The following is a 26,672-nucleotide window of genomic DNA, read 5'->3' on the forward strand; positions in this document are numbered from 1 at the left end:
GTGTACAGGAAAATAAAGATAATCATATACCCATCTCGAGGGTTGTTGTGGAATTGATTGAAATCATGCGTGCATGAATAGTTGGCAAAAAAAATGAGGACAAAGAGTCACAAATGCATCCTCGTCACGCTCCACTAGACAAAGCAATCTCTGTTTAACCTGCAATCACATAATCTGCCCTTGTCAGCAGCAAACCTACAGAGCTGCCCCATTCCCTGGGCAATGTAAAGAAGGCAATGTAAAGAGTGCCCCCTGCAGGAGCTTAGAATAGGAGCCAGCAGCATAGTAACTGAAGTCCTAAAGTCTGGAAAGGATTGGAACTTCTTTGCTTGACCATTGCGTGGGATTCTAAAGCAGCAGCCAAGGAGTTAAGAGGAGGGCTTGACCTAAGGAAGGCAGCTCTTAGGAAATTGGTTTTGGCACTTTTTAAAGGGGGTTCCAAAAATGGGTCTAGAAATGTTCTCCACCAGTGCCATTCAAAGTGTGGTGCACAGGTCAGCACATCAGCATTTCCCAGGAGTTTGTGGGAAATGGGCATTCTCAGGCATCCTTGACCTGTTAAACCAAAAACACTGGGAGTGGACCCAGGAGATGGTGTTTGTAGGGGATGCTTACTCCTGATGTGGTTTGAGGACTACTACTCTGTATTTCTGGTTATCCCTTCCACGGCTGACATCTGTGCATGTCCAACCACAGGGCAAAACACACATTACTCCACAAACTGATGCCTATGGTTAAATAAAAATTCATCTGATCTCTAAAAGAGGGATGGGAAGGTGGATGTGTGCGTGCGTGCTAGGAGAGGGAAGGTAGGTCTGTGGTCAGAAATAGTTAAGAGCCAGTGAAAATGAACTGGGAGACCCAGATGGCAACCACAACGTGCCTCTCATCTTCCCTACCCCTGGGTCTTTTTTGTTTGCCCCTTCAGTTTGGTTTGCAGAGAAGTAAAGGAGGAGTGCTTTGGGGATGTGGCCATTACTATTATTCTGGGACAGGAACTGGAATAATCTGTTAGTTATCAAAATGAGGAAATCTTAGCATGTCTTTGAAAAGCAGACAAACATAATCTGCCCTCCTGCTGCAACACAGCACTCCAAAACAGGTGTAATTAAGTGTTTCAGAAGGAAAGTGGAGCTGAAGTAAAACCTAGTCATTAACAAAGGAAACTGAAGACTCCATTGGAGAAGGGTCCCAAAAACAAAGACCTGGGAAATAAATCTGTTCTCTGGAATAAACCTTAATTTCCACTAAATTGGTCAATTTACACCACAGGAACATAATGTATTTCTAAAGCTGTTTTGATTGACAATACAGATGAACAATTACTGGGTACTGCCTGCCATTCTCTCTCCAAGGAGAATTCTGACAAACATGGTGTGTCCTTCCTGGACACCTCCTGGAGCCTAAATCTCATCAAGGTGTGGCCCTCATACCGTCACCCTCTACCAAAGAGTAAAACGTTTATCTCTACCATTTGGAGAAGTGGTCCTTAGTCCACAAAATGAATTTCAATTTGCTAAATGCAGTTTGAGGTTCATTTAATGTAGTCAGGTCCTGTAATGTTTTTTTAATTATTGAATTTGTCTTTATTCTGAAGGTCAAACTAACAGAACAGAGCCATGGCTCTTAGGGCCACATTTGACTCTTGTGTAGAATATAGACTGATCTGCCCTCTGCCCAAATCATATGCATAGGGAAATGTTTGCTGTGGACACCTCTAAAACTCACTGAATCAAAGAGTAATGTTATTCCTTAAATTCAACTTTTCTCTTGGTTTTCTGGTTTAAATATTAATTAAATAGACTGAAAATTCTACATTCATTTTCACTTGTGTGTTTTGGAGTTAGAATGAAATAATATCCATGAGATATTTTCAGTTGAATATGTGAGGGTTTCTGTGAGTATCAATATTAGGCTAACCTTGTGTTGCCAAAAACAACTACAGAATATTCTCTTTAACCCAAAATTATAGCTAGGGAAACACCTTACACTCATCTGTCATGTTGTTGTTGTTGTTGTTCAGTTGGTTGGTTGGGTTTTTTTGTTTTGTTTTGTTTTTTGGGGTTTGTTTTAGAGATACACACAAGAGTTTAGCTGACAAATAAAGGCCATCTCTCTATAGGAGAGAGAGGCCCAATCATCTTTTTAGAATAAAACTTTAGTAAATAACAATACACCCAATCTATGCTGAGTGCAATTGAATGATTTTCATATTCATACTGAAGGTGACTTACAGAAACTTTCACTCAAAGTCATCACATATGCTAGTTGTCACTGTGCTTTGGTATGAGGAGGTGCCAGTTAGCCAAGAGGTTCTGGTTAACAGAAAGCCAGGAAGCAGAAAACCTCCTCCCTCTCCCTCTCCTTGCTCCTGTGCAATGAGGACTTGTGCAGCTGCAGTTCAGCTTTGCAGGAGCTGCCAGCAACAAATGGAGAGACCTTGTTGCCAGGTAAATTATTCAAAATACGAAGGTAACTAGTGGCCTGTCTGACTCAAGCACAAGTCACACGGCTCAGAACAGCACCATCACAATACCTGGTCTAAGCCAACTTGGAAAATAGTGACACATCGTAGGGCGTGTTGGTACACGCCTGTGATCCAGTGACTTGGGAGGTTGAAACAGGAAAATTTTAAGTTCAGACCAGCCTCAGCAACTTAGCAAGATCATAAAACCGTGTCACAAAATAAATGATGGTGATGATGATGATGATGGTAATAATAATAATAATAATAGGCTGAGGATGTAGCTCAGGGTAAAGTACCCCTAGATTCTATCCCCAGTACCAAAAAAAAAAAAAAAAAAAAAAAGGAGGGCGGGAGTAAGAAAGAAAACAATGACAGTCTTTATTTCTTCCAAAGCAACATCAGAAACAAGAAGCAATCTCAATTTCCAGACTTTAAATCAGATTTGCTGCAACAGTCAGGGAATCCCAGATTACATCAGATGCCTAAGACACCCTGCCCTGGGCTGGACAGGCACCTCTGTACTGGGCTTGAGGCAGGAAAGATCTCTGTCTGCCTTTGCTCAGAGGCACCTCACTTGCCTCAGATGATGTCAAGTCCCCCCCAAAAACCAGCCTGAGGCACGTACGGTGGCCTTCACAGAGCCATCCGAAACCATGAGGTGTTGACTCCATATCATTACTTCACCTCCACTAAAACTCTGAGAGGTCATTGAAGGATTTCCACTAATAGGTGGCTTATTATTTTTAATTGACTGAAAGAATTACAGAGGGCCCTTTGTTTCAGAACAGCAGGCAAGGAGAGACGCCACTCCCAAGTGGGCAGATCTGTCCCCCAGGGCCTTAGATGAACAGCGTCCCTGAGCATGCCAGCAGCAAATGACTTTCCCTGCTGGAGTTGCACGTCCTCCTTGTATCACTTCAAAAGAGTGATGACAACAGGGCCCCTCCCAGGGCCGCGGGCCTGTGGTTACCTGTTACCTCATGCCCTGGCATTCTTAGCAGTGGCCAGCCTTACCTCACGCAGCTGCTGCTGCAGCTGCCAACAGCTTGATGTTTGGGTTTGGCTGCCAAGACTCTTGTCCACAGCTGTGATCCTTCTGCAAAATGCATTGAGCCGTTCCTATGAGCTAGACAGTGGCCCAGATTTCCTGGGGTCACCAGTTACTTTGGGGCAACTGACAACTCCCCCTGGCACTTTGCTCACCCTGTGGGCTTTCGAGTCAGAGAAAGCTGGGTTATAATCCAGGCTCCATCATTACAGGCTGTGGGATCACGGGCAAGTTATTTACCCTCTTGAGCCTCGATTCCTCTGGGCTTCAAGAATATAATGCAGATTGTCTAACAATGTCTAATGATGTCATGTATAGATTGTTTAGCTCAGTGCCTAAAACACAGAGCAAAAATCAGTATTTTTCAATCTCAGGATCATATGCATTTGGGGAAGAATGATTCTTTGCCTAGGGGTTGTTCTGTACATTGTAAGGTGTTGAGCAGCATCCTTAGTCTTTACTCACTAGATGCCAGTTGTGACAACTAAAAATGTTTCCAAACATTGCCAAATGATCCTTAAGGGTCAAAATTGGCCTTGGTTAAGAGCCACCGTGTAAAAACAAAAGAAGTAGTTTCTAATGTTACCATTATCATCATCATTATCATCAATTAAGACATAGAGTACTTCAAGCATGTCATTGGAAATTCAAATCCTTTCTACAAAGGAGAAAAGAAGCCAGGATGCAGAATAATTAGAGAATAGAGCTTACCCTTACAATGATCCTTTCAGAGATGTGGGCAGACAACAGATAGAACTGATCTTGGTTAGCAGCATACAGTCCAACTACCAACATGAAGTATCTAGTTCAGAAACAGCAGACCAACATCAACACATCGGGAACAGAGACACAATTCATGCAACAGTTAATCAGTAGTGAACTTACCTAGCTGAGTTTACTGATTTAGAGACTGTCTTTTCCCTTCTGCTTTAACCTTCGTCCCCAGGTGAAATGAGAGAGCAATTATTTGATTTACATGCTATTGTCCCCCACTTGCCCCATGTCCAGTTGGAGGTGGTTGTGAGCTGTTTTGCAGGCCCCCTGTGGGAAGAGATACTGGCGGGAACATGGGCTCAGCCCGCCTGTGCTGATTTGGCCTCCCTCACCATTCCTGGGCCCTCAGCACAGGACTCCTCACAAACACAACAGGAAGCCACCAAAGGTCCCTGTGTCCAGAGACACACAAGTCACGTGTCCTGGGCTTGGTCTCAGCAGGACTAGCCCACCATACCCACCCTGACCTCCGGGCTGTGCCTCCGGCACCTTCTCAGGTTTTAACTTTAATCAAAGACCTGAACCTTCCTTCCATTTGCTCTCAAGGCAGTTTTGGTCTTCTGTACTCCAAATGCTTCTTCAAAACTGATGAGATGATTTTAAGATTAAACTGTTGCTTGACCATCAAAACAAAAACTATCCCTACTAGAAAAGCTTTGGCTTTAAAAACTGCATGAAAAAAAAAAAAAGCTAACAAATTCTTTCATAACACTACATAGGTTCTTTGATTCATCTAGAACAAGAGTCTGCTCATGTATCTAAAATAAATCAGTAAGAATAATAAATATCACAAGTATTGTTACTAACTGCCATTGGGAACTCAAAATGTTTCATGCTGGGCTACGACATAGTTTACCTGTTATTTCACTTGGGTCCCTAAAACAACCTTATTCGAGTAGGAATTGTTAGTGTCACCATTCATAAGACAGGAAAATGTGTTTCTGAGAGTCTAGGTTACATGCCCAAGGTAAATGGCAACATCAAATGTTTAAACTCAATTCTGCCCAATACCAAAACCTTGATTCTAAAACCAGTGGCTCTCAAAACTTATGCATTGTATCAGAGTCACCTGGAGTGTTTGTCAAAAAAACAATGTGCTAAGCCCACTTCCTGAGTTTTTGATTTAGTAGGTTTTTGGTGAGATCTGAGAACTTGAATTTCTAACATCCAGGTATTACTCTCTCTGCTACTCTTGGGACCACACTTTGAGAACCCTAAGTCTAAATCATGAAGGCAATTCTATTTTCTTTTTTAATCAAAAAAGTTACAGCCGTGCTTCATGACCAGTGCACACGTTTGAGAAATGCTATCAGTCTTCCATTCAAGATGGCAATGAGACATGGTGGGATCAAGGCTGGTCAGGAGGGCATGATGAAGAGTGAGGATGGGAGGAGAAAGACACCGATGGTAAATGGGATATACTATTAAACTGAAAGAGTCAGAGAAAGGAGGAAAGCAGTTTAAGGAGACCCAGTTTGCCCTTAGGCTACTTCCTGATCAAATAGTGTGACTGGCCACCTGGTGTGTGCAGGGGCACCAATACCTCTGGTCAGGATTTGGCTTCCCCTTCTTTCTCATGTTGTTTGCCGTGGTTTCACTGAAGTGTAAACGTCCCAGCGTTACTTTAGTGACCTGGTCAGCAGGTAGGTCAATTCTAAAATGAACAGCAGAAACACCAAGAGATCATGAGAGAACACAGAGTCCTTGATCATACCCAATCCACTCCTTAAACTCTCAAATGGGTCCAGTGTGCTTAGAGCCCAGTGCTCATCACACCGTGAAGGACAGTTTATTCCAACCACCAATTACCAGTCAACACTCCACAGCAGGGTCAGGAGTGGCTGCCAGGGAAGGCCAGGGAATGACTTTCAAGCCACCAAGAAAAGCTCACTCAGCACAAGCTCCGCCCAGAGTTTGTGACGCATGAGGGCTGTGCTCTCCATACACTGCACATGGGTTCTGTCATTTTCACAGCGGGGAGGAAAGATGCCTTTCGTCTGTGCTGTTGCTATAGCACTCACCTCCATAGCAAGCAACTTCTTTAGGCTCTTCCTGAAGGCCTTGGTTTCCGGTTAAGTACTTGTCCTTCCCTAGTCTAGTGACAGGAGGCAGCCTCCTCCATAGGAAGGCTATGCCCAGCCTGCTCAGGCAACGGAGAACCAGATGTACCAGCCATCTGAGTCTGTTTGTCCAAGTGCCTGATTTGTTGGCTGTAGGACCATCTTCTTCCCAGCCCAAACGGGTTGACTGAGGGTTGAAATCCTGAGCTGTCTTGACTGCATTCCCAGCCAAATGAACCAAAGAGCAAATCCCACTCCAAATCATTCTAGAGACAGAACTTTGGACTGCCATATTGCTATGCATTCTACCAGTGGTGCATGCTTTCTATCTTGGAATCCATTCAGCCATCTATCAATGTAGTCTTAAAAAAATAAGAAAAATGAATTGTATACCAGCTTGGATCTGGAACCTTGAAATTAATCCAATCAACACCATGCTAATTTAAATAAAAAATTGAGAGGAAGATATAGCTATAATCTACTTTATGGAACCAAATGTATTAGTAAGGTTTTTAGTAATAAAGAATTATTTTTTAAATGGATCTTTTAATAAAGAATTTCTGCTACTATTTCGATGTATTTTACCAATCTTATTTTTGTTGGTAAATATGCACTTACAATATTGACATACTATTACTAATTTAGATTCTAACAGTGAATTTCATCTTAAATAAGCAAAACAAATTAGATGATAGATCATCCCAAAACATTCACCTAGGAATTCAGAAAAGAAATTCTTACTTAACAGGATTGAAAACTTTTTTGCTCCTATCTGCTTGGGACTGTTCAATAGCAATTATTTGATTGGTGGCTTCAACCTATATGGAACAACAAAAAGTAAATTACTTAAAGAGTTAACAAATTAATTTATTTACTAATAAAAATGTTCATTAGTAGACAATATTTTAGTACTTAAAAAGGTCTTCAAGGCACCATGCTAGACTTTGGGCAGGGATTGTAAATCACTGGAAAAACATATAAAATCATGGTTCCTGCCTTAAAGCAGTGCACCATTGATGACACAACAAGCAAAGACCTACAAGGTTAAACAACAACAACACAAGACAACAGAGTATTTCAGGTAAGCAATAAACACAGAGTGGCCTATAGATGGTTGAAACATGGGGAGGCAAATACAGGAGCGAGGCAGCACAAAGGCATGTATTCCTTCATTTTTTCATCCATTCTATAAACTCTTATTGAGCATCTACTATGTTCCAGGGACTGCTCTAAACATTAGAAATAAGAAGTGAACAAAATAAACAAAAATAATTGCTCTTGGGGAAGCTTATATTCTAATATAAAGAAACAATATAAAATATAAATAAGTAGAATATAGAAAGTGACATTTGTTCAGCACCTACTACATACTTTTTTTCCTACTGCTTACTTATTTCCATGAATAATGGCAAGAGCCTAATGAAACCAGGCATGTAATATGTAGCTTGTGGGTATTTGCATTTTAACAATCTTTCTGGAAAGCAATTGAGCAGCCTACATCAAGAGTTTTCATAAGGTTCACATTTTTGATGTGTAAATTCCCTCTTAGGAATTTGGCCTCATGCAAAGCTGGGTGCATATAGATGTTCAGTGTAGTTTTATTAATAACACTAAAAATATTGGAAGTGAGTGAAACTTCCAATAGTACAGGATACATTATGCATCTCTAGGATGTAAAACTGAATCATCTTTGTAAACAATATTTTATGGGGTTCTTAATAATATCATGTATTTCAAAACATAATATTAGCAATATGAGATTCATTTAATTTTTTAAAGTTATGTGCTACTTTTAGTTGTCAATGAGCCTTTATTATTTATTTATTTATTTATATGTGTGGTGCTAAGATTGAACCCAGTTCGTCACATATGCCAGGCAACACTCTACCATGAGCCATAACCCCAGCCAAAATTAATTTTAATAACAAAAATTAAGCTACCAAATGATGCATCCTGAATATGAGTTTTATTTCTTCTTCATATATTTCTATTATTTTTTTTATTTTAATATTTATTTTTCAGTTCTCGGTGGACACAACATCTTTATTTGATTTTTATGTGGTGCTGAGGATCGAACCCAGCACCCCGTGCATGCCAGGCGAGTGGGTTACTGCTTGAGCCACATCCTGAGCCCCCATATATTTCTATTATGTTTCAAATTTTCTACAGTGAGGGCTGAGGCTGTGGCTCAGCAGGTAGCACGCTTGTCTGGAATGCATGAGGCACTGGGTTCAATCCTCGGTACCACATATAAATAAATAAATGTCCATTGACAACTAAAAGAAATATATATTTAAAAAAAATTTTTCTACAATGAAATCCTTTTACTTCCACAGTAGGAAAAGTATGTTTTATTGTTTATTTCCTTGTTGTTTGTATTTATTTATTTTGTTGTTGTTTGTTTTAAGAGCTGTGTTGGGAGCACAAGAGTTGATGTGTGCGTTAATCATCTTTTTATCACTGTGACAAATACCCGAGGAAAACAACTTAGAGGAAGAAAGATTTATTTTGGCTCACCGTTTCAGAGGTTTCAGTCCATGTTCAGCTGGTGTCAAGGCAGAAACCTCATGGTAGCCAGGAAGCAGAGAAAGAGGAAGGGGAGACAGGGTGGGAGAAAGGACCAGGGACAAGGAGACGTCCCTAATGGCCCCAGTGACCTACTTCCTCCCACCATGCCCCACCTGCCTACAGTTTCCACCACCTCCCAGTAGTCCATTTAATTACTAATCCATGCAATCGAGTATCTCATTGGGGACGTTAGAATTTTTGCAGGTCACACCTGCATGGACACTGTTGCACTGAGGACCAAGCCTTCAACACATGAGCTTTTGGGAGACATTCCAGATCCCAACCATACCACTGTATTCAGTAACCAAGCCTCATTTTAGGATATCCCATACCCAAGCCCAAGCTGACCATCAGAATGAAATATGTAGATAATGAATACTCGTGCCTGCTAAGGAGCTGGCTAAGAAGTGATAATTTAATAAATACCTTTTGACTGCTCAGAAGTCATACTACCTGAATTCTAAACTCAACTCTGTCACTTACTAACTTGGATGGATTATATAACATCACCAGGCCTCAGTTTCCCCTCTATTAAACCATGGAAAAGGGATACTGTCTAAATTAGTGGTTCTTTGGTTTTTTGCAGGGATTTGGGATACTAGGGATTGAACTCAGGGGCACTCAACCACTGATCCACATCCCCAGCCCTTTTTCATATTTTAATTAGAGACAGTGTCTCACTGAGTTGCTTAGTACATCACCGAGGCTGAGGCTGGCTTTGAACTTGTGATCCTCCCATCTTATGCTCCTGTGCCACTGGGATTATAGGCATGTACCACCGTGCCTGGCTGGTTCTTTGTCTTTTTTAAAATTAAACTTCTCTTAGAGAATCTGGTAAAAACTACGAGTCTACTCCATATGAAAAATGCACCAGCATCAATAAGAATAAAATAATGAAGAATAAATTAAATAAAAATAAAAGTAAAAGCAGGACAAGATTTATACACTGAAAACTACAAAAACTATAGTCTGAAGTGGTGCTGTGCCAGTTTCTGAGCTCAGTCTTCAGAAATTGTCAGCATCCACTTCCTGTGTCTGGGAATACTCATTCTTTAAACCCATTCACCATGCAGTGAGGGAGTGCAAACTATCTCTTAGAGAGATGGAGAAAAGCTAAGATCCCACAGCTACGGTCCCATTTGAGCTCCAGACTGTGGCCAGCCCAAATGTGACAGGCATGTCAGTGAGCCATCTTGGAAATGGCCCATCTGAGCTGCCCAGCAGACGACTCCTGAACAGGGTTGTCTTAAAGCCAATCCTGGAACAAGTTGCCCATTTGTAGCCCAAATAAATAATTATTATTTTATGTCAGTTTTGAGATGGTAAATTACGCAGCCATAGATAAATGGAACACTTAATAAATGTTGACTGAATTATATTAAGCTAAATTTAAAAATTTACCTTAATTCCAAAAGCTTTCAAGTAAAACATTTCTATTGGCTTTAGGCCCATTTGGGTTTTAACAAATTTTGGACTTCCCCAAACTTGGATGTGAATGGTTATCTGAAAATGGTTCTTCTTTTGGCAAACAAAAGCTTCATCTGCTGGCGAGAAATTAAATCCTTTGTCTGTGACAACTTGATAGCCCACATCAGGTCTATGAAAAGAGGAATCAAAAAAAAATTTTTTATAAATATTTTCTATACATTTTCTTTCACTGATGATATCAATTGTAAAAACATTTCAAGAAAATATAGTGTTGGAGGCGCCTTTTGCTATATTTAATCAATAGATGTCTTGAATTTTTACTGAGGAAATGAAAATAATCTTTCAAAACACAATGGGCTCTCTCCCAGCTTTTTATCTTCTTCTCACAAGGAAGCAGTTCAATTATTGCCAAATAGAAGCACTGTTTCCTTAGACTCCCTATCCCTTTTGTGCTTTCTAAACGCTTAATTTGACTCCACAACACAATGCAAAGATGTAAGTGAAAAGTTGAGAAATCACCGTGTTACTAGGAATATCTGGCATAGAATTAATTTCTTTCCTCCTTTAAAAAAAAAAAAAAAAAGGTCTCTTCAGCTCTGCCATCGTTACTCAAATGAGTGAATTTATTAAGTCCATTGGTACAGGTATGAAAAAGCAAACTGGTCAGAATTGCCAGGAATAGTTTTAAACCAAAGTCATCAGATCCAGTTACTCTGCTAACTGGAAACCTGTTTTTTAACAGAGTATGGTCATTTCCTTTTTATTCTCCAATCTGGTAATGGTGCTAGAAACCTACCAGAGTGACTTTCCTTGTTGAAGAAGGAATGGGAATGATGGCCGGATAGCTAATCAGACTTTTGCTTTGTTTGTTTTATCATTGTCACTTTTTAATTTTTTTTTTCAATTTTTAGTTGTAGATTGACACAAATACATTTATTTATTTATTTTTATGTGGGACTAAGGATCGAACCCAGTGCCTCATACATGCTAAGCAAGTGCTCTACCACCGAGCCACAACTTCAGTTCCTCGTGCTCTTTTTTTAATAGCAATCCTTTGAGTGTAAGATGTTTAATGAAATATTCTAAAAATGTTAATTCAAAGGAAACAAATTAAGTGCGTTCATGATAAAGTAGAGAGGAGAATATAAAAGTTGGTGAGTTTTTCCCATACAGGTTGTAGCTATGGAATGATTTTTAATTCAGGGTTCCTAAATATGGATTTCTTTTCTCAGGAAAGAAACTTGAGTACTACGGAACCATGAGTACTACACTACTTTGTGGATCTTTGCCTCCTGGGATCTCAATTTGGATGGCTGCCATTATAATAACAACATAGAGTCCCTAATCTTTGCTCCAGTTCCAGAAACAGAAACCATTATTGGGTTTTGCAGGAAAAGAATGTTCATGTTCTTTGTAAGTTAAGCACCTCCTCAATGGATCAAGTCACTGAGTCACTGACTACCTTCAGTAGCTAATAAGTTAAAGGCTTCACAATCATGGTGCCCACCAATAGCAGAAGGTAAATTCATTGAATGAAGAATTTGATAAACCTGTATGTGTTAGGGCATCTGCGAAATTTATAGTGAGCCAGGTTTCTAGAACTAATCTGCTAATTTACACTCTAAGGCCTTGATGGATGGAATTGTATAAACTCACTATTAAGGGTAATAAAAAACTCTTTGTTTGAAGAAAAAAGGAATTTTTTTTTTTTTTGTGTGTGTGTGTGTGTGTGTGATATTCCATGCTTAACTGTCAAAAATTCCAAAAGAAGAAGGTAAGGTGTATACCCCAGACATGATCATTAGTCTGTAATTTAAGAAAACCTGAATCAACCAACCAGAATTATACTGAAGATGATTTTGGGCCTTAAAGGCCAATCTCTGATTATAGAAATCTACCTGAGAATGCAATTATTATTATTTGGGGGGGGATATACTGGAGATTCAATCAGGGGCACTCACCATTGAGCCACATCCCCAGCCCTATTTGCATTTTATTTAAAGACAGGGTCTTACTGAGTTGCTTAGCACCTCACTGTTGCTGAGGCTAGCTTTGAACTTGGGATCCTCCTGTCTCACCCTCCCAAGCCACTGAAATTATGAGGCAATTATGTTTTTGACATCAAAAGTTAAACATCAAGTCAATTAAACTGACTTTAAAAAAACTATTTTATAGCACAACTTTGAAACATCATTCAGAATAAAAGTTAAATAAATTTTAAACCCTAACTCCATTGCTTTTACATAATTTAGGGAGATATTTTATAATATAGTCTACATAATTATCAAAGAAAAAAACAAGTGATTTTTCTCTCTCAATGGCATGACTAGTAAAATCAAGAGAGCCTGAATTATAAACTGGATGAATTTATTTACCTTCCTTTTTGCTTAGGAAAAGTGAATTATGGCAAAGTATTCAAAATAAATTTGCCTCTCTACCTTTGAATTGATATCATCTCTGTTTTCCCTTTTTTTCCAGTTTGTTGGAGCAGAGATAAGCTGTTCAAACAAATTTTTAAATAAATCTCTTCAAGTAAAAAGAGAGAGATAATACCTCAAAGATTGATCAACTCAGATGCATACAGATGGAAAAGTATTAAGGGTTTTAAAAATCATGTGCCTGTGTAGGACACTGTCATACATTGGTACTAATGCTTCAGAGAGAATGTGGATTGTGCCCCAAGAAAATCAAATAAAGATTGAGACTCAAAACCAAAACCCATAGATTCTTACTTTCATTTTCTGATCTCACACAATAGCAAAGATATGAAGTCATGACATTTCAATTATACAACAACTGGTGTCCTTTGCCTCCTATTAAACACACCAACTCCCAGGGCACCTAGCCACTGAACTACATCCCTAACCCTCTTTATTGTTTTATTTTGAGACAGGGTCTCACTAAGTTGCTTAGGGCCTTGCTAAGTTGCTGAGGCTAGCCTCAAATGCATAGTCCTTTTGCCTTAGCCTCCCTAGTTGTTGGGATAATAGGGGTATTTAATCTGTCTTGGGATTACAGGGGAGTGCCTGTAATCACACCCTGGCTTAGGCTTAATTTTAAGATAAATATTTCTTCCTTCTGGTCCAACATAAACATCCTAATGATAAACTTTGCTATATTTGAATTTGGAAAATACCAAGGAGGTCTTCAAGTTTATCACTCAATGTATCTCATTTCATATTATATTTATTACTTCAAAATCCTATTTCTTTAACCATTGACTCTTTTTTTTAGTGTTTCAAAAAGGTATTTATAACGAAGGAAAATAACAGCAGCCTTGGGTTGATAAATTATACCCTAAGGAATAAAGAGAAGTACGTTAAAGAGCAATAATGCATGAGTGCACATTTATTTTTTTAACTGTAGTGTTATAAAATAAGGTGAAACTTTTCTAATTTTAGGATAATTTGTATGATTTGATTTCAGTCTCTTAATATAAAGAAACCACCAACTATGGTTGCAGGCTAAACATTGAAAATATGCAATGTGTTGACAATAGTGATTTTAGAGTTGGTCACTGGATGACAACTTAATGTGGCCCCAAAAATATCTTTTGTGGTATTATAAATTAACTGCTGGACTAAATGTTAGTGTATTGGGAAAACTCAATCTTCCAGCTTTTAGTTTAAACTGGGCATGAGATCCCAGAAAGATTCCCTCTGCCCCCAGCATTTGGTAGGTAAATTATAATGAGTAAGAGTTACAAGTCTGGGTCCTGAAGGCCAGAAGCCCAAGTTCCAACTATCCTTCAGCCAGGATGCAAAACAGGTGTATGACAGACACTTTCTCATTGAACCATCCCATTTGATGGGGTGACACCCAAGCCCAAATACTTGGGTTCAGTACTGAGATCCAGCACTGCCCTTCCCCCTCAGCTTCTAGCCCTCCACTACCACCACCCCCTCCCAGGCATTGGGGAGGCCACTTACAGTTTTTCATAATGACTGTTTAATAAACTATGCCAAGGAACACTTTGGTATGGTTGCCACTTCAGGGAAGGAGAGCACTGGTCTACAGGCATCCCATTCTGTCCCTCGCTGTCAAGGTCGTGTACTTCATTGTTGTGACTCCTACCTGTCACTGCAAAGAAACAGGTGAGTTAGATTCTTCCTACTAGATTCTTCTTCCTAGATTCACAGACAGCTGCATGGCCATGTGTGAGGCAGAGTGACCTCGGGCAGGTGTCAAATGCTGGGAGGCAGGAGGCATGTTGCTGCCTGTGTCCTCATCAGTAAGACAAGCAACTTGGGATCAGTGACCGCTATGGGGAGGTGGTGGACACTTATAGGAAACTTCATCCTTAATATCAATCTACTACTTCTACCATGTGATTCAGAGAAGTTGACTCTCAGCCCTAGGAGGGTCTTAATGGATCAAAGTACAGTATTTGGTACTTGCATCAGAGGTGGCCACGTGGGCTAATCCAACCCAAGCAGAGTGGATCTCAGCACTTTGGGAAATGTGGGTTCAAAGGTGCTCACTCTTTTCCATGAGGTTTGAACCCATGAGATAACATGTCCAGGAGCTGCTGAGACCATTTTGGAACATGAGGGAAAAGTCCATCTGGGAATGAAGTTATGCCAGCAGAAGCAGTTAACAAAGATGGGCACCAGATCAGATGATTTGACTTGAGTTCCGTGATCCAATTGTACCCTCCTAAGAAACAGGAGCCAATAGAGCCACTGGTTTTAAAGGGTTTGTTTTGTTTTGTTGCTCTTTCTTTCTTTTGCTTTGTTGCGTATAAGGCAATTTGATGTTTTTGTTTTTGTTAATTGCAACCAATATACCCTAATTTGTTGCAGGTCTTGGTGGCACCAAGATTCTGTGGCTTTCATTACCCTTTTGAATGTAGATGAGTTATTTATTCACTTACTATCTTACTTCTCTCCATTGTAGAATATAAATTAAAAATGTGTGCTGCCCATCTTCCTAGATAGAGAATAAAATGATAAAGTGAAAACACCTCGAGAAGTTCAAACCAAGATAAAGTAACAGAGTTCTTGTTAGCATGTAATATCAACTCTATGAAATTGCCACTTTTGTTCATCAAAAATGGTCAAATAACAGCCTTTTCACATGATGACCACTATTTTTGAATAATCCCTGCAAGCTCTCTGTCTTAATCTGAATATGCCTCCCAAACTGTGCAATTCAACCTCAGATTGTGTTTATGTAAAATGCTATTGGTACATTTGCTGCTTCCCTTTTCTTCTAACACCCCTACCATCATTCATGCCTGACGTCAGGAGTGAAAGGGAAACAGTGGGCGTTGGTAAGACCAGGTGCAGGCTGGCAACAATAACCCAGAAATAGGACATTAACTTCTATTGAATGTGCCACTTAGCCCAGAGCTTGGGAAATGCAGTAGCAAAGGGATGGGTTTTCTTTTGCTCATCTAACTTTTCCTTTCTTTAGGCTTCTATTGAGGTCTTCTTGAAATAAGTAAATCAATAGACCTGCTTCCAGTTGCTTTTGATCTCAAATGTCACAGAAAATGAGATTTTCTTGGAGTATCGTCATCAAATGTCACCTAAACGAAACATGTATTTTTTTGGGTTTTTATAAGGCCAAATCTCCCATGTTAGAGAGATTTTGGAAAATCCTGAAAAACTTCTTCCCATCTAAGGACATTGGAGGTGGGCAAAGCTGGGATCTTCTCCTTCCCTCACTCCTCCAAAAGCTGCCTGTCCTAAAATCTTTTTGAAAAAGTAAATAAATAAATAAAGCCCTTCCACATTTCTGCTTCCATCAAATTCAGAGAAAGGAGGAAACCAGTGCTTCCTTCCTTCTTCATTTCTCCTACAATGGAGAGAAGGTCAAGGAAGAGTCAAAGGGTTTGAATCACAACTACCTAATGGCTGAACATTCCTAAGAAAATGATTTAAGCTGAGTTTCCATGTCCTCATGTGAAAAGTGGGAATAGCCACCTCCCACGGATGGTGTAATGATCCCATGAAGGAATAATGTCTGTGAAGTGCTTAGTCCAGCAACTGCCACAACAGCATTTAAATAACACTGCCTTTGGATATTAGTGACCCTGTCATTATCACAGTGAGGGGACTCAGATATGCTTGGGAAATGCTGCTTGGCCTCCACATAACTCTAGGTAACTATTGGCGGTACTTGGCCACAAACCAGCTAACACAGCCAGCTTCCTATTCAAGCCTGGCAACAAGGTCAATGTGCCCAGATACATGGTCAAAGGCCAGCTCCACTCCTCCAGACACTGATAGGGAGCGTGGTCAGGGGACTGGGACTATTGGCATCATCCTCAGAAATCATAGCATTTCCTGCCCTGCCTATCACAACAGCAAAGGTTTCAAAACAGTAAAAGTGACACAGTCATAGCTTTCCTGTGAGCTGTTTATCAACTGATAAGGCCCCAGGGACCACAGACCCACGCTGAAATTCCAGACAGAAGCTGAGCCTAATTCTGGGACTTATTATTATTACTAACAATAATAGCTGCTACTCTGGGTGATTTCTGTATACATGCACAGACACTTCACCTAGTATTTCACCAGCTCCTAAAGTCATCTCCAAGGTGAGGATCCTTTTCTTTTTCAATAAACTTTTTTATCTGAGTATTTTATATATAAAGAAAAGTACACAGATCATGAGTACACAATTTTATTTTCTTATGAAATGAATTCTGTGTAATGACCATTAAATCAAGCAACAGGTTGCTTCCAGCCCTCTAGGTGACCCCCCCCCTCAAAGGCCTTCTTCCAGTAAATAATTTCTCCTGTCAAAAACTGATAATTGTTCTTAAATCTAACCATACAGAGGTGTTTTTAGAAATGGAATAATATGATATGATATGTTCTATTCCTGGTCTACTCTCAGGTTGGCAGAGAGGCCACCAAACATTTCTAGAGTGGTCGTGAAGCAAAGTTTCTTAATCTCATTAACTAGTATAGAAACTGAGATTCTAAGTCCTGACAGCATTTGCCCGGTGTCATAGCTGCTGAGTGGAAGAGCTAGGGTTCGAACACTCCTCTTCCCTTCATGCAAGTCTGCGGATCTCTTGAGAAAATCTAACACAGAGAGAAACAGAAGTGTGAAGGCAGCAAATGCCTGAGTCCCACCCAGTGGAGGAAATGGAAAGCTTGCCTCTGACGCCTTTCAAAATATTGTGTGTACTTTGCTCTAAACAAATCTCAGAGATAAGTGGAAATTATTATCATTTGATAATCAAGAAAGATTATCTGAGAGTTCCCAGATGCCAGACAGATGAGACTGGCACTTTCCTGATTCTAGAAGGTGAACACAGCCAATGTACCTGTCATCATGGGCCAACAGCTCTGGCTCTGGAGCTGGAAACCCCTTTCACATATGAGGCTCAAAATATATGAAGGCTGAAGCCTCTCAGGGAGACTTTGAACCTCTTTTATTTGGTTGAGTGAGGCCAAGCACCAGCTAACAGGAGCCTGCCTACCAGTGGTTTTCTCTCTAAGTAAGATTTTACATCTGCTCCTACCAACCCAGGAATTCTACATTTAGACCTCAATAAATGGGATCTTGGAACCCTTGGCCAACATGTACCTCTTAGGAAAAGATCCAGAAAAGCCTAAATGATTGATTTAGAAATCTCCCATTAAAAATTGGCAAACCTACTGCTGCCTATAAGACTGGCAGAAGTTTCCCCTTCCTCTATTACTGTGTTCTTTCCCCAGGACCTTGTAAAAACCCCTCTCCTCTGCAACATCAGTGGGAGCTCTCCACTAAAACTTGTGCTAAAAATATAAACTGTAATGAAAACATGGCATTTGGATTAACTAAGTCTTTGCCTTTGTCTCCCTGCCTCCCTCTGGCCCTGGGGACCTGCTCATTTTCATTCTTGAACAGTTGTCTGGAACCAATTATCTTTATCAGCTTTTTTACTGACCTTTAAATGGGACTTCAGGGTTTCCTATGTGTTGAAACATTTCAGTTACTCTCCCAGGACTTGAAGATGGTAAAAAAAAAAAAAAAAAATCAATGCCCTGTCTGGGATAGGCAGCAGAAAAACCATCACAGGATGGAGCTTAACTCTGGGAGTGGCCAGAGCAACAATCCAGTCTGTTGAGGAAACTCTTGGAAGGTTTGAGTGACTTTGAGCTGGTGCATCTGGAGGAAAGTGAACAGATGGTTCCCCTGTCTGGCTAGAAATTTGTTCAGGCTTTATGTTTGAGAATCATAAAGAAGCTGCAGGCTAGGTGTAGGGATCCCTGAAGAAACTAGGGTATCTTTGCTTAGGAAGGTGGACAAAGAGCTCTATGTCATCAAAAGGTGGGGCTTTACTTAGCATTTTGTTTTTTCTAGGAAGAAGGGGTTAGATGTCAGTTATGGTGGATCCATGTAAAAGGTGGATCTATGTAAGAGGTTCACTTTTACAAAGCTGGGTACTCAGTGCAGTCATGACATAGCACTCCCAGGGAATGATGATATGTGGGATTTGGCTGAGGGGGTGACATCATTGTCCACTGAAGGACCCCCACAGCCCACACTGAAGCTGAAGCCAGACATCCCTGAAAGGACTAGCTCCAACTAGGGGTGGCTAAAGACAAAGGAAGCAACTTCAGGTGGTGAGAAAGCCACCTTTCAGAGTGGTGTAATCCTCTAGAGCTCAGGGACAGGAGTAGGAGTAGGAGCCCCAAGAGGAAAACTTGTTGTCCTGGCCAAGATGACTCATGGGGAGAGAAGAGATTCCCAACCCCTGAATTTGGGGCACCGTTCACACTGCCTGCATATGAGCATTTACAGTAGCTAATAAATTTGGCCTGGAGTATTATCCTTTTCCCTAGCAAATGCTATGGCAAATGCTAAAGAAATTTCTGAAAATTCAAATCCTTAGACTCCCAAAGACCAAATTGTTCCCAACTTGATCAGGTCTCTAAGCTCAAAGCACAATGCATCACATTTTAGATAAAATAAAATTAAAAAAAAAAAAACAGGCTGACCACTTGGGCATCAGATGGAAGATTTCTAATATGATTTTACATAACTTCAAAGATCAATCAGAAACCTGCCAATGTGATTTGAGTGTAAAGAAAGTTCAACTCTCTACTTTCCTTCCATTGGAGAAATACTCTAAAGTCTTGCTTTTTGGGAGGTCTTCTGTGAACCCATAGTATTGGCCTCATCTGGGTACTCAGGTCTCAGACTCCAGCTCAGATTGATTGAGTCCGAATCTTCATTTTACCAAGACCCCTGAGTTAATCTATGCACATTAAATTTGAGGAGAACTGCACTCAAGAAAGCAGTGGGCACACCAGAAGGCCTGCAGCCTGTCTTCTTAGACACAGTGCTCCTGAAATTGAAAGACTGGCATTTCACTTGCACCAGAAGGACAGAAAGTCAACCTTTCCTGGGAGCACCTATGTGACCCCACCTGCATGAAGAACATCAAGAAGGAAGAAATTAACTCCCAGAGCCTATCATTGCCCTCCATGAGAGAGAACATAATTTTGTAGGATTGCTCAAAGGTCTGTAAAAAGCTTTGATCCAATGGCCAAGACACTGAGGTCTTTGACTTTGTCACAGCCAGATTTGCTCACATGGTCTGGAATGGTGGGCCCACACTCTGCAGTCCTCTGAGTCATCCAATATCTGTGTGTACTTTCTCTTCTTGGCTGGAGGCAATGAGGCTCTAAAATCAAGGAACCAAAAGGGAGGTTAGGCTTCTTTGCTCAACATGTTACATTAAATCCAATTTAATTTCCCAGGTCTCTACTCTGGACTTTCCTAAATCTAATGCCTGTTAAGATTACTTGAACCCTATTAGTCTGAAACTTAGTTTTGTTTTATCCAATGAACCTGATATTCACCTTCCTGAAAAAAAATAACCTTACAACTTTCAAAAGGCAGAGGACTCAGAGACTTCAACTACAGGTGCAGGTTTTACACCTGAGCATGTTTTCAATGTAGAGTTTTACCACCATTTTTGATAATTCTTCCTTTCTTTGCCACCTTCTAGACCTAGAAGACGGAATAAAAAGGAGAAAAGCAAAAGAAAAGAATATTCCTTAATGTTTGATTGACAGTTTTCCGAGAGCTCATTTACAAATCCCCTTGAGTCGTCTGGCTGAGCCTGCGTAAGCACACGGATCCCTCCGTTACCTGGAATCTCCCTACAGATTTCTGACATTTCAGCTTTTGGTTGAATGAGGACCTTGGGTTTAGTGGGTTTTTAATTAAAAGATGGTCTAAGCCAGGAACCCGGGCCCCGCCGGGGCCTATCTGCGTCTCAACACTGCCATCTGCTGGAAAGGCTCGGGCTGCCCGTTCTCTAGGTCACAGGGCAGCGGGCTGCGAGGTCTCTTGTAACTAAATATCTTGAGCTTTACCCGGAGACGTGGCACAACAGCTGCTGATGGTAAGAACAACTTGTCCCCAGATGGGAAGACCCGGATTGGTCCTGAGCAGTGGCAGGATGACCCGTGTTTGGGTAGCAGTTGTGAAAGCTGCCCGGGCTTCGGCCGGAGTCGCTCCTTGCAGACGTGCCCTGCGCCGGGTGCGCAGGCAGCATCCCAGGGGCAGCTGCAGCTGCCGAGTGGAGGAAGGTAGCCCGATTCTGCACAACTGCTGGCCTCAGGGTCCAGGAGCACGCGCCTGGGGGAAGACACAATCAAGGGCCTAGTTTTCTTGCTACTCTGAGTCCGAGAATAGGGACAGCACAAGATGTGCGGCAGGTGGGTCGCACTCACCTTTGACCTGCGGAGGAGAGCAGGGGTCTGATGCAGAATAGGGTGGGGTATCTGGGAGCTGGCGTTGCCTGAGGATTAGAGACATGGGTTGCTTTTGTTTTGTTTTGTTTTACACTATTCTGTGATACTTTTGTCAAGAACAGAGGCAGCCCTCAGTGAACAGAATCCACATGATGGTTCCAGGTGAATCCGGGGGTTGAGGAGCAAAGCCCATCAGAACATGCCCAGTGTCCTGTGTCGTAGCTAGGTGACCCGGGCTTTGAGTTCCAGTTTTTGTACTCCCTAACTGTGTATCCATGTACAAGTACTTAAGTTCTCCAAAACTCCATTTCCTCACCTACAAGACGGCACCAATTATTACACCTGCTTCACAGTGTGGTTGTGAGAATTGAGATGATGTCCCTAAAGCCCACGACATAATACCGGGAACAGAACCGGTGTTCAAGAAAATTTAATGAGTGTCGTTTTGTTCCGGACATGCTTACACCATGAAGAGGGCTGCTCACACTGTTTGGGCTAATGCCATTTTTTTTTTCCCCCAGTGGCTTTCCATCTATATCTGAGGAATCCCAAAGTTTTTGGAAGGAGCTCATAGGTTTTACAAAAGAACATTTTGTAAATATTTCTGGTGGGAAAATAATTATTTGTTTCTGTTTTATATATCAAGGTGAAGTGCAACTTCATTTTTCACCACTAAAACCATGAAAACCTCTGTTATGAAAGACCTACGAGTTCCTTACAGTCAAAACCTCTTATTCTACCTCTCACACAAGCATCACCACCTCTGCTAGATTCTCTTGCTTGAAGAGTAAGTTATATTGTTTTTTCCCAGTTGATTAAGATTCCAGTAAAATACAAAGAGAAAAGTTTGTTTTTACCATTTACTAGAAAAGTTGATTCCTCCAACTGATTCCTTATTATTTGGATATACATTTACTTTCCTCTAAAACACCAACCAAATAAATGCAAATACAGAAGCATAAACACAAAAGGATATAGAGAACTTGAATAGAGACCACAGCAGACCATATTTCAAAAATAGGGCAGTGGACAAATAGGATGGGTAGGAAATGAATTAGCAGAATGGAAAAAAAGCAAAAAATGCCTGGAGATGGGAAATGACATGGGAGTCAACGATAAGGAACCCAATCAAACAGGACTCCAAAAAGCCCAGGACACTGGAGGTACCTGGAGCCTCTTAAGTAAGGGATAAGAGTGAGGCTGAAAACAGAAAACTTAGTTGAAGTTTTGATTAAGAAACAATTGGGCCTTTGGATCAGCTTCCCCACCCATCACCCCAACATAAGTTGGAAAGGTTTATTCTTTGGAGAAATGGAACCAGGGACACAGTAGTACAAGGTGACCAGGCACAGTTAAGACCAGCTGCTGGCTGAATATGAAGGGATGCATTAAAAATCTAAATGTAGCCAAGCACAGTGGCACAGGCCTATAACCCCAGTGGGTTGGGAGGCTGAGGCAGGAGGATCACAAGTTCAAAGCCAGTCTCAGCAACTTAGTGAGGCCCTAAGCAACTTAGCAAAACTCTTTCTCAAAAGATAAAAAGGTCTGGGGGTGTTGCTCAGTGGTTAAGTGCCCCTGGGTTCACTCCCTGATACCATCACCAAAAAAAAAAAATCTAAATGTAGAATTGTGAGACCCTTCCTCAATTCTGCTTTGCATGCATCCAAGCAGATTTCCCAAAAAAGAAATTGGAATACCATTCTCAAGAAAAATTATTCAGGGAGGGAAGAAAATATTTTGAAGTTACAAAGGAATTTGCTAGCCCTTATCTGATCACTCTACATTGAAGTCCATCCTTTCATAATAATGGTGAGCACACAGAACTTCTTAAACAAGAACAAACATATAAAACCAGATATTTTCAGAAAGCCTTTAACCCTAAAGACAGAGAACCAACAACTAAATAAATACAAATGCAAAAGAATCAGCAGGGATTGTGGCTCAGCAGTAGAGCACCCTGGGTTCCATTCTCAGCACCACATAAAAAATAAGTAAATAAAAAGGTATTGTGTCCAACTACAACTGAAAAATAAATTAAAAAAAAATCAGCAACTGCTCTGATATGGCTCCTACCAGACCTGATTTTCCCAGAAAGGGGGGGGGGGACTATTAAAAAAAATACTGCCGGTCGTGGTGGTACACACCCATAATTCCACCAGCTTGAGAGGCTGAGGCAGGAGGATGGAGAGTTTAAAGCCAGCCTCAGAACCCAGTGACACCCTGTCTCTAAACAAAATATAAAAAAGGGCTGGGGCTGGGGCTCAGTGATTGAGCACCCTGGATTCACTCCCCAGTACCAAATATATATTTGGTACTGGGGAGTGTATATATATATATATATCCAAAGACAATGGAAAGTGGATAAAAGAGCAACAAGACTCTGGAGGAACATTGAAATTTTGAAGAAGGCAATGGCAGAGAGTGAGTTACCTGGTTACAGCTTTTTGCCTGAAGGCTGATCAATGTTAGAACATAGAATAGATAAAACATCAATAAAAACCCACAATTATTCTGGCCTGAAGAACAAGAAAACAGAGTTTGGGATAGACATGGCTGGTGAAAAAAAAAATTTCAAGGGAAATATTGGAAAATAGAGGTTCAGAGAGAGGGAACCCGGATTCTGTGCGTAACCGCCCAAGTCTCTTGCTGAGCCAAACCATGGATATGTGTGTGGGGCAGGAACAGAAATGTAGGCTACTTCCCAAGAGACAGTTTATGGTTTGAGTCTAAGCAAAGCAGTTGCCTACTAAAACAAGAAATTCACTCTTCAGAGAAATATGAAAGAATCCCTGTGTTCCGGGACAGCAATGTATATTGATGGTTTTAAAATCGAGATTTAAAAATTTTATTTTTTCCTTATAATTTACTCTCCAAACTTAACCACGGCTTCTTTTTTATTTCATGGTAATTTAATTGTTTCCATACTCAATGCAATTTAATATATTTAAAGAAATTTTGCAGTTCTTTTCAGAGAATTTGAAGGAAGGATTAATGATAGTTTCCTTCAAAACTAAGCAAACTGTTAAAATCAAGGGTGTTGATGAACCTCAAGAAAAACACTGTTATTTGAGATTGTTCTGCCCTGCTGAGTCCTCTGGACTCAAACTCACAACCATTGTGCTGAGTCTTGCACGTATAATCTCGCCTCCTCTTTACAACCCCCATGTAAAAGGGTACTGTTATTATTCCTAATCCACAGGTGATGAAACCTAGGTTAAGATTATTCATCCTGCACTACTCTCCACACTGGAGATGGAGGTTCACCACCAGAGTTTACCCCTAAATATCAGGATGTAAATGCAGACCATCCTAATCCAATTAATTATTACAGGTTATTTTGTTTTGCACAAATATATCCTTAGAGTGGAGGAGTACAGGTAATGCATTGGCCCAATCTTCCTCTTTCTGCATTAGTTTGAACCCAGGAGTCAAGTCAGCCAATGATCTCAGCTATTAATAAGTTCTTCTCAAGAACAACTTGTACCTCACGCCCTCTTGCGACATCACACTAAAGAGCTTATGGGCCCTCTCCGCAGGTGGCAGAATTGAGACATGCAGCTGGCAATCAGCTCCTAGTTCTTTATGCCATTCAACCCCAATAAGCCAGGTCCTAAGTAAAATCCTAATATCAGATGCCGAAGCTCATCCATTAGAACGAAATAAAATGAAACCTAGAGCAGATTCCTTCATGACTTCATGTGTCTCTACATAACCCCTTCTTAGGAAGTCGCCTATTCAAACACCCTCCCCCCAGGTAACTCAGTGCACTCATTTGGTTCCCTCTTACCCTGTAGGTAGGGCCTCAAGGCCAACCTAAAGCTCATGAGGATATCGACCCCCATCCAGCATACTTAAGCAAACTAAACTACTAATTGTACATGTGCTACATATCCTTTCTACCTGTCGTTGACAGTGATCTTGTAAGATTATACCTGCTAAAGACATCGTAGCAACCTATGATACTCAAATTTTCCTGTGTGTGATTGATGTGAGTATACTCCATGTTGTTACATGTTCTTGGAATGTATCCTCAACGTTAAGTGATATGTGACTGTATCGGCTTGGAACTTGAGAGGTGGGCGGGGGAGGCGTGTTCATGTGACCTAATGCAGAGCTTCTCAGACCATAATATGGATATGAAACCCACAGGAATCCTGTCAAAATGTTGATTCTGATCCAGCGTTTCTGTGTGAGGCCTGAAATGCCACACTTTTAGCACCCAGGAGATACCAATGCCACGGCTCTCTGGCTCCTACTTTGTGTACAGGAAAGCAGCAGGTGAACTCTGGGCAATTTTTTTCTCCCCAAGGAAATGAAGCCTGTCTTGCATAGCTGCTAGCCTCTTTTTCCAGAACTTTCCTTTCTCTACACACTCTCTCACACACAATCTTGTGTATTTTCCACTGCACCCTCTGGAGTTTCTTGCTGCCCCTTACATTTCTTGCTCCCTCTTTCCAAACAGCATTCCACATCTGGACACTTCCCAGGACATCCCGTCACTCCAGCTCACCTATGAAGAGTTATGGAAAATAATAATCGTACAAAACAACCCCCAAAGAGAAGCTGAGAGATAATGCAGCTCAGGAGGAGGGAGTGGAAACTAGCTAAGCATTGACCTTCCAGTAAATCCTTTCCTGATAACCTCGGGTGAATACTGAATATTAGGCTCTGCATTTTGACCTTCCCCCATTGCAAATTCGTCCTATTTACACACAATAAATACTGAACAATGGGCCCTGAAGGATGGAGGCAAATACTGAAACCCTGGAACCAGATAATAAATTCCAGAAGAAGAAATACCCACCCTCACAATCTGGACTCCTATCTCTCCAGGTAACAATGAATTTCAACCTTTTACAGCTGCCCTCCTGAGTTAAAAGTTTTAACCTTCATAACTAGCCCCTGACTGTCCAAAGGGCACACCCACAAGTTCCAATGATGAAACTCCCTAATTGTTCCCTATAAAACCAAAATCCCCTCTGTAATCGATGGCCATTTTCGCATCCAGAAAATGAGTCCCCACGCCGCCCAAGTCCTTGAAGAACAATAAATGGCTTCCCTGAATCTGCAGAGGTCTGCACCCCTCATTTTGCGCTTACAACCGGTGTACCTAGTAGAATGACCTAGAAAATCCCAGAGGGCCTCAGCCTGCTCCTCTAGACAATTAGGTACCTGGACTCTATCACATGTGGAGATAAAGCATTAAGGGCAATTTGCAGGAACCTGCACATGCTGATAGGACTGGTCCCAACTCTCCCTGACAATTTGATTTTCACAGAAGGACGAGAAAGTCCTAAGTAGCAAATCCCAACCTCATATGTGAATACTTGCCTACTAAAAGGGGTCTGTAGCTAAATAAATTTGAGGAATGTGGACTATCATTTCCCTTCTCCAGTTTCTCATTAGCGCATCAAAAGCTCTGAGAAGTGCTTCTGAAAAAACAAAAAAGATGCTCATTTAATTTGGTTTAAGCCAGTGAGTCACAAGTTTATTTACTGATTATGGAATTTTCTTTCTTTCCCCACAGCAGCTCCTGGAACAAATTTCCTATAGAGCATTTAGGGGGAAATTTGCTTTACAGAACCAATACTTCTAGTTTTTAATACATTTATATAGAT

General features: G+C 40.9%; 2 protein-coding genes across 2 annotated transcripts in view; one reads left to right on the forward strand and one right to left on the reverse strand.

Annotated features, from left to right (window-relative positions):
- LOC144378612 (uncharacterized) overlaps nucleotides 1-12,004 on the forward strand; it is a 262,662-nt gene extending 250,658 nt beyond the window's left edge. Inside the window, exon 4 of the mRNA XM_078053145.1 lies at nucleotides 11,578-12,004. The gene's annotated coding sequence lies outside the window, so the exon portion shown is untranslated. The remainder of the gene's footprint in view (nucleotides 1-11,577) is intronic.
- Nucleotides 1-21,118, reverse strand: part of Myrfl (myelin regulatory factor like) — a 71,656-nt gene extending 50,538 nt beyond the window's left edge. The window contains exons 1-8 of the mRNA XM_005328761.4: nucleotides 21,034-21,118; nucleotides 20,674-20,938; nucleotides 19,885-19,976; nucleotides 14,275-14,425; nucleotides 10,319-10,514; nucleotides 7,091-7,167; nucleotides 5,833-5,943; nucleotides 4,227-4,317 (exon numbers count right to left, since the gene is read on the reverse strand). Of these exons, the coding sequence (XP_005328818.2) occupies nucleotides 4,227-4,317; nucleotides 5,833-5,943; nucleotides 7,091-7,167; nucleotides 10,319-10,514; nucleotides 14,275-14,425; nucleotides 19,885-19,976; nucleotides 20,674-20,938; nucleotides 21,034-21,118 (1,068 nt within the window). The remainder of the gene's footprint in view (nucleotides 1-4,226; nucleotides 4,318-5,832; nucleotides 5,944-7,090; nucleotides 7,168-10,318; nucleotides 10,515-14,274; nucleotides 14,426-19,884; nucleotides 19,977-20,673; nucleotides 20,939-21,033) is intronic.
- Nucleotides 21,119-26,672: the final 5,554 nt, after the last annotated feature.

This window comes from Ictidomys tridecemlineatus, chromosome 6 (assembly GCF_052094955.1).
Source record: "Ictidomys tridecemlineatus isolate mIctTri1 chromosome 6, mIctTri1.hap1, whole genome shotgun sequence".
NCBI classification, from domain to species: domain Eukaryota; kingdom Metazoa; phylum Chordata; class Mammalia; order Rodentia; family Sciuridae; genus Ictidomys; species Ictidomys tridecemlineatus.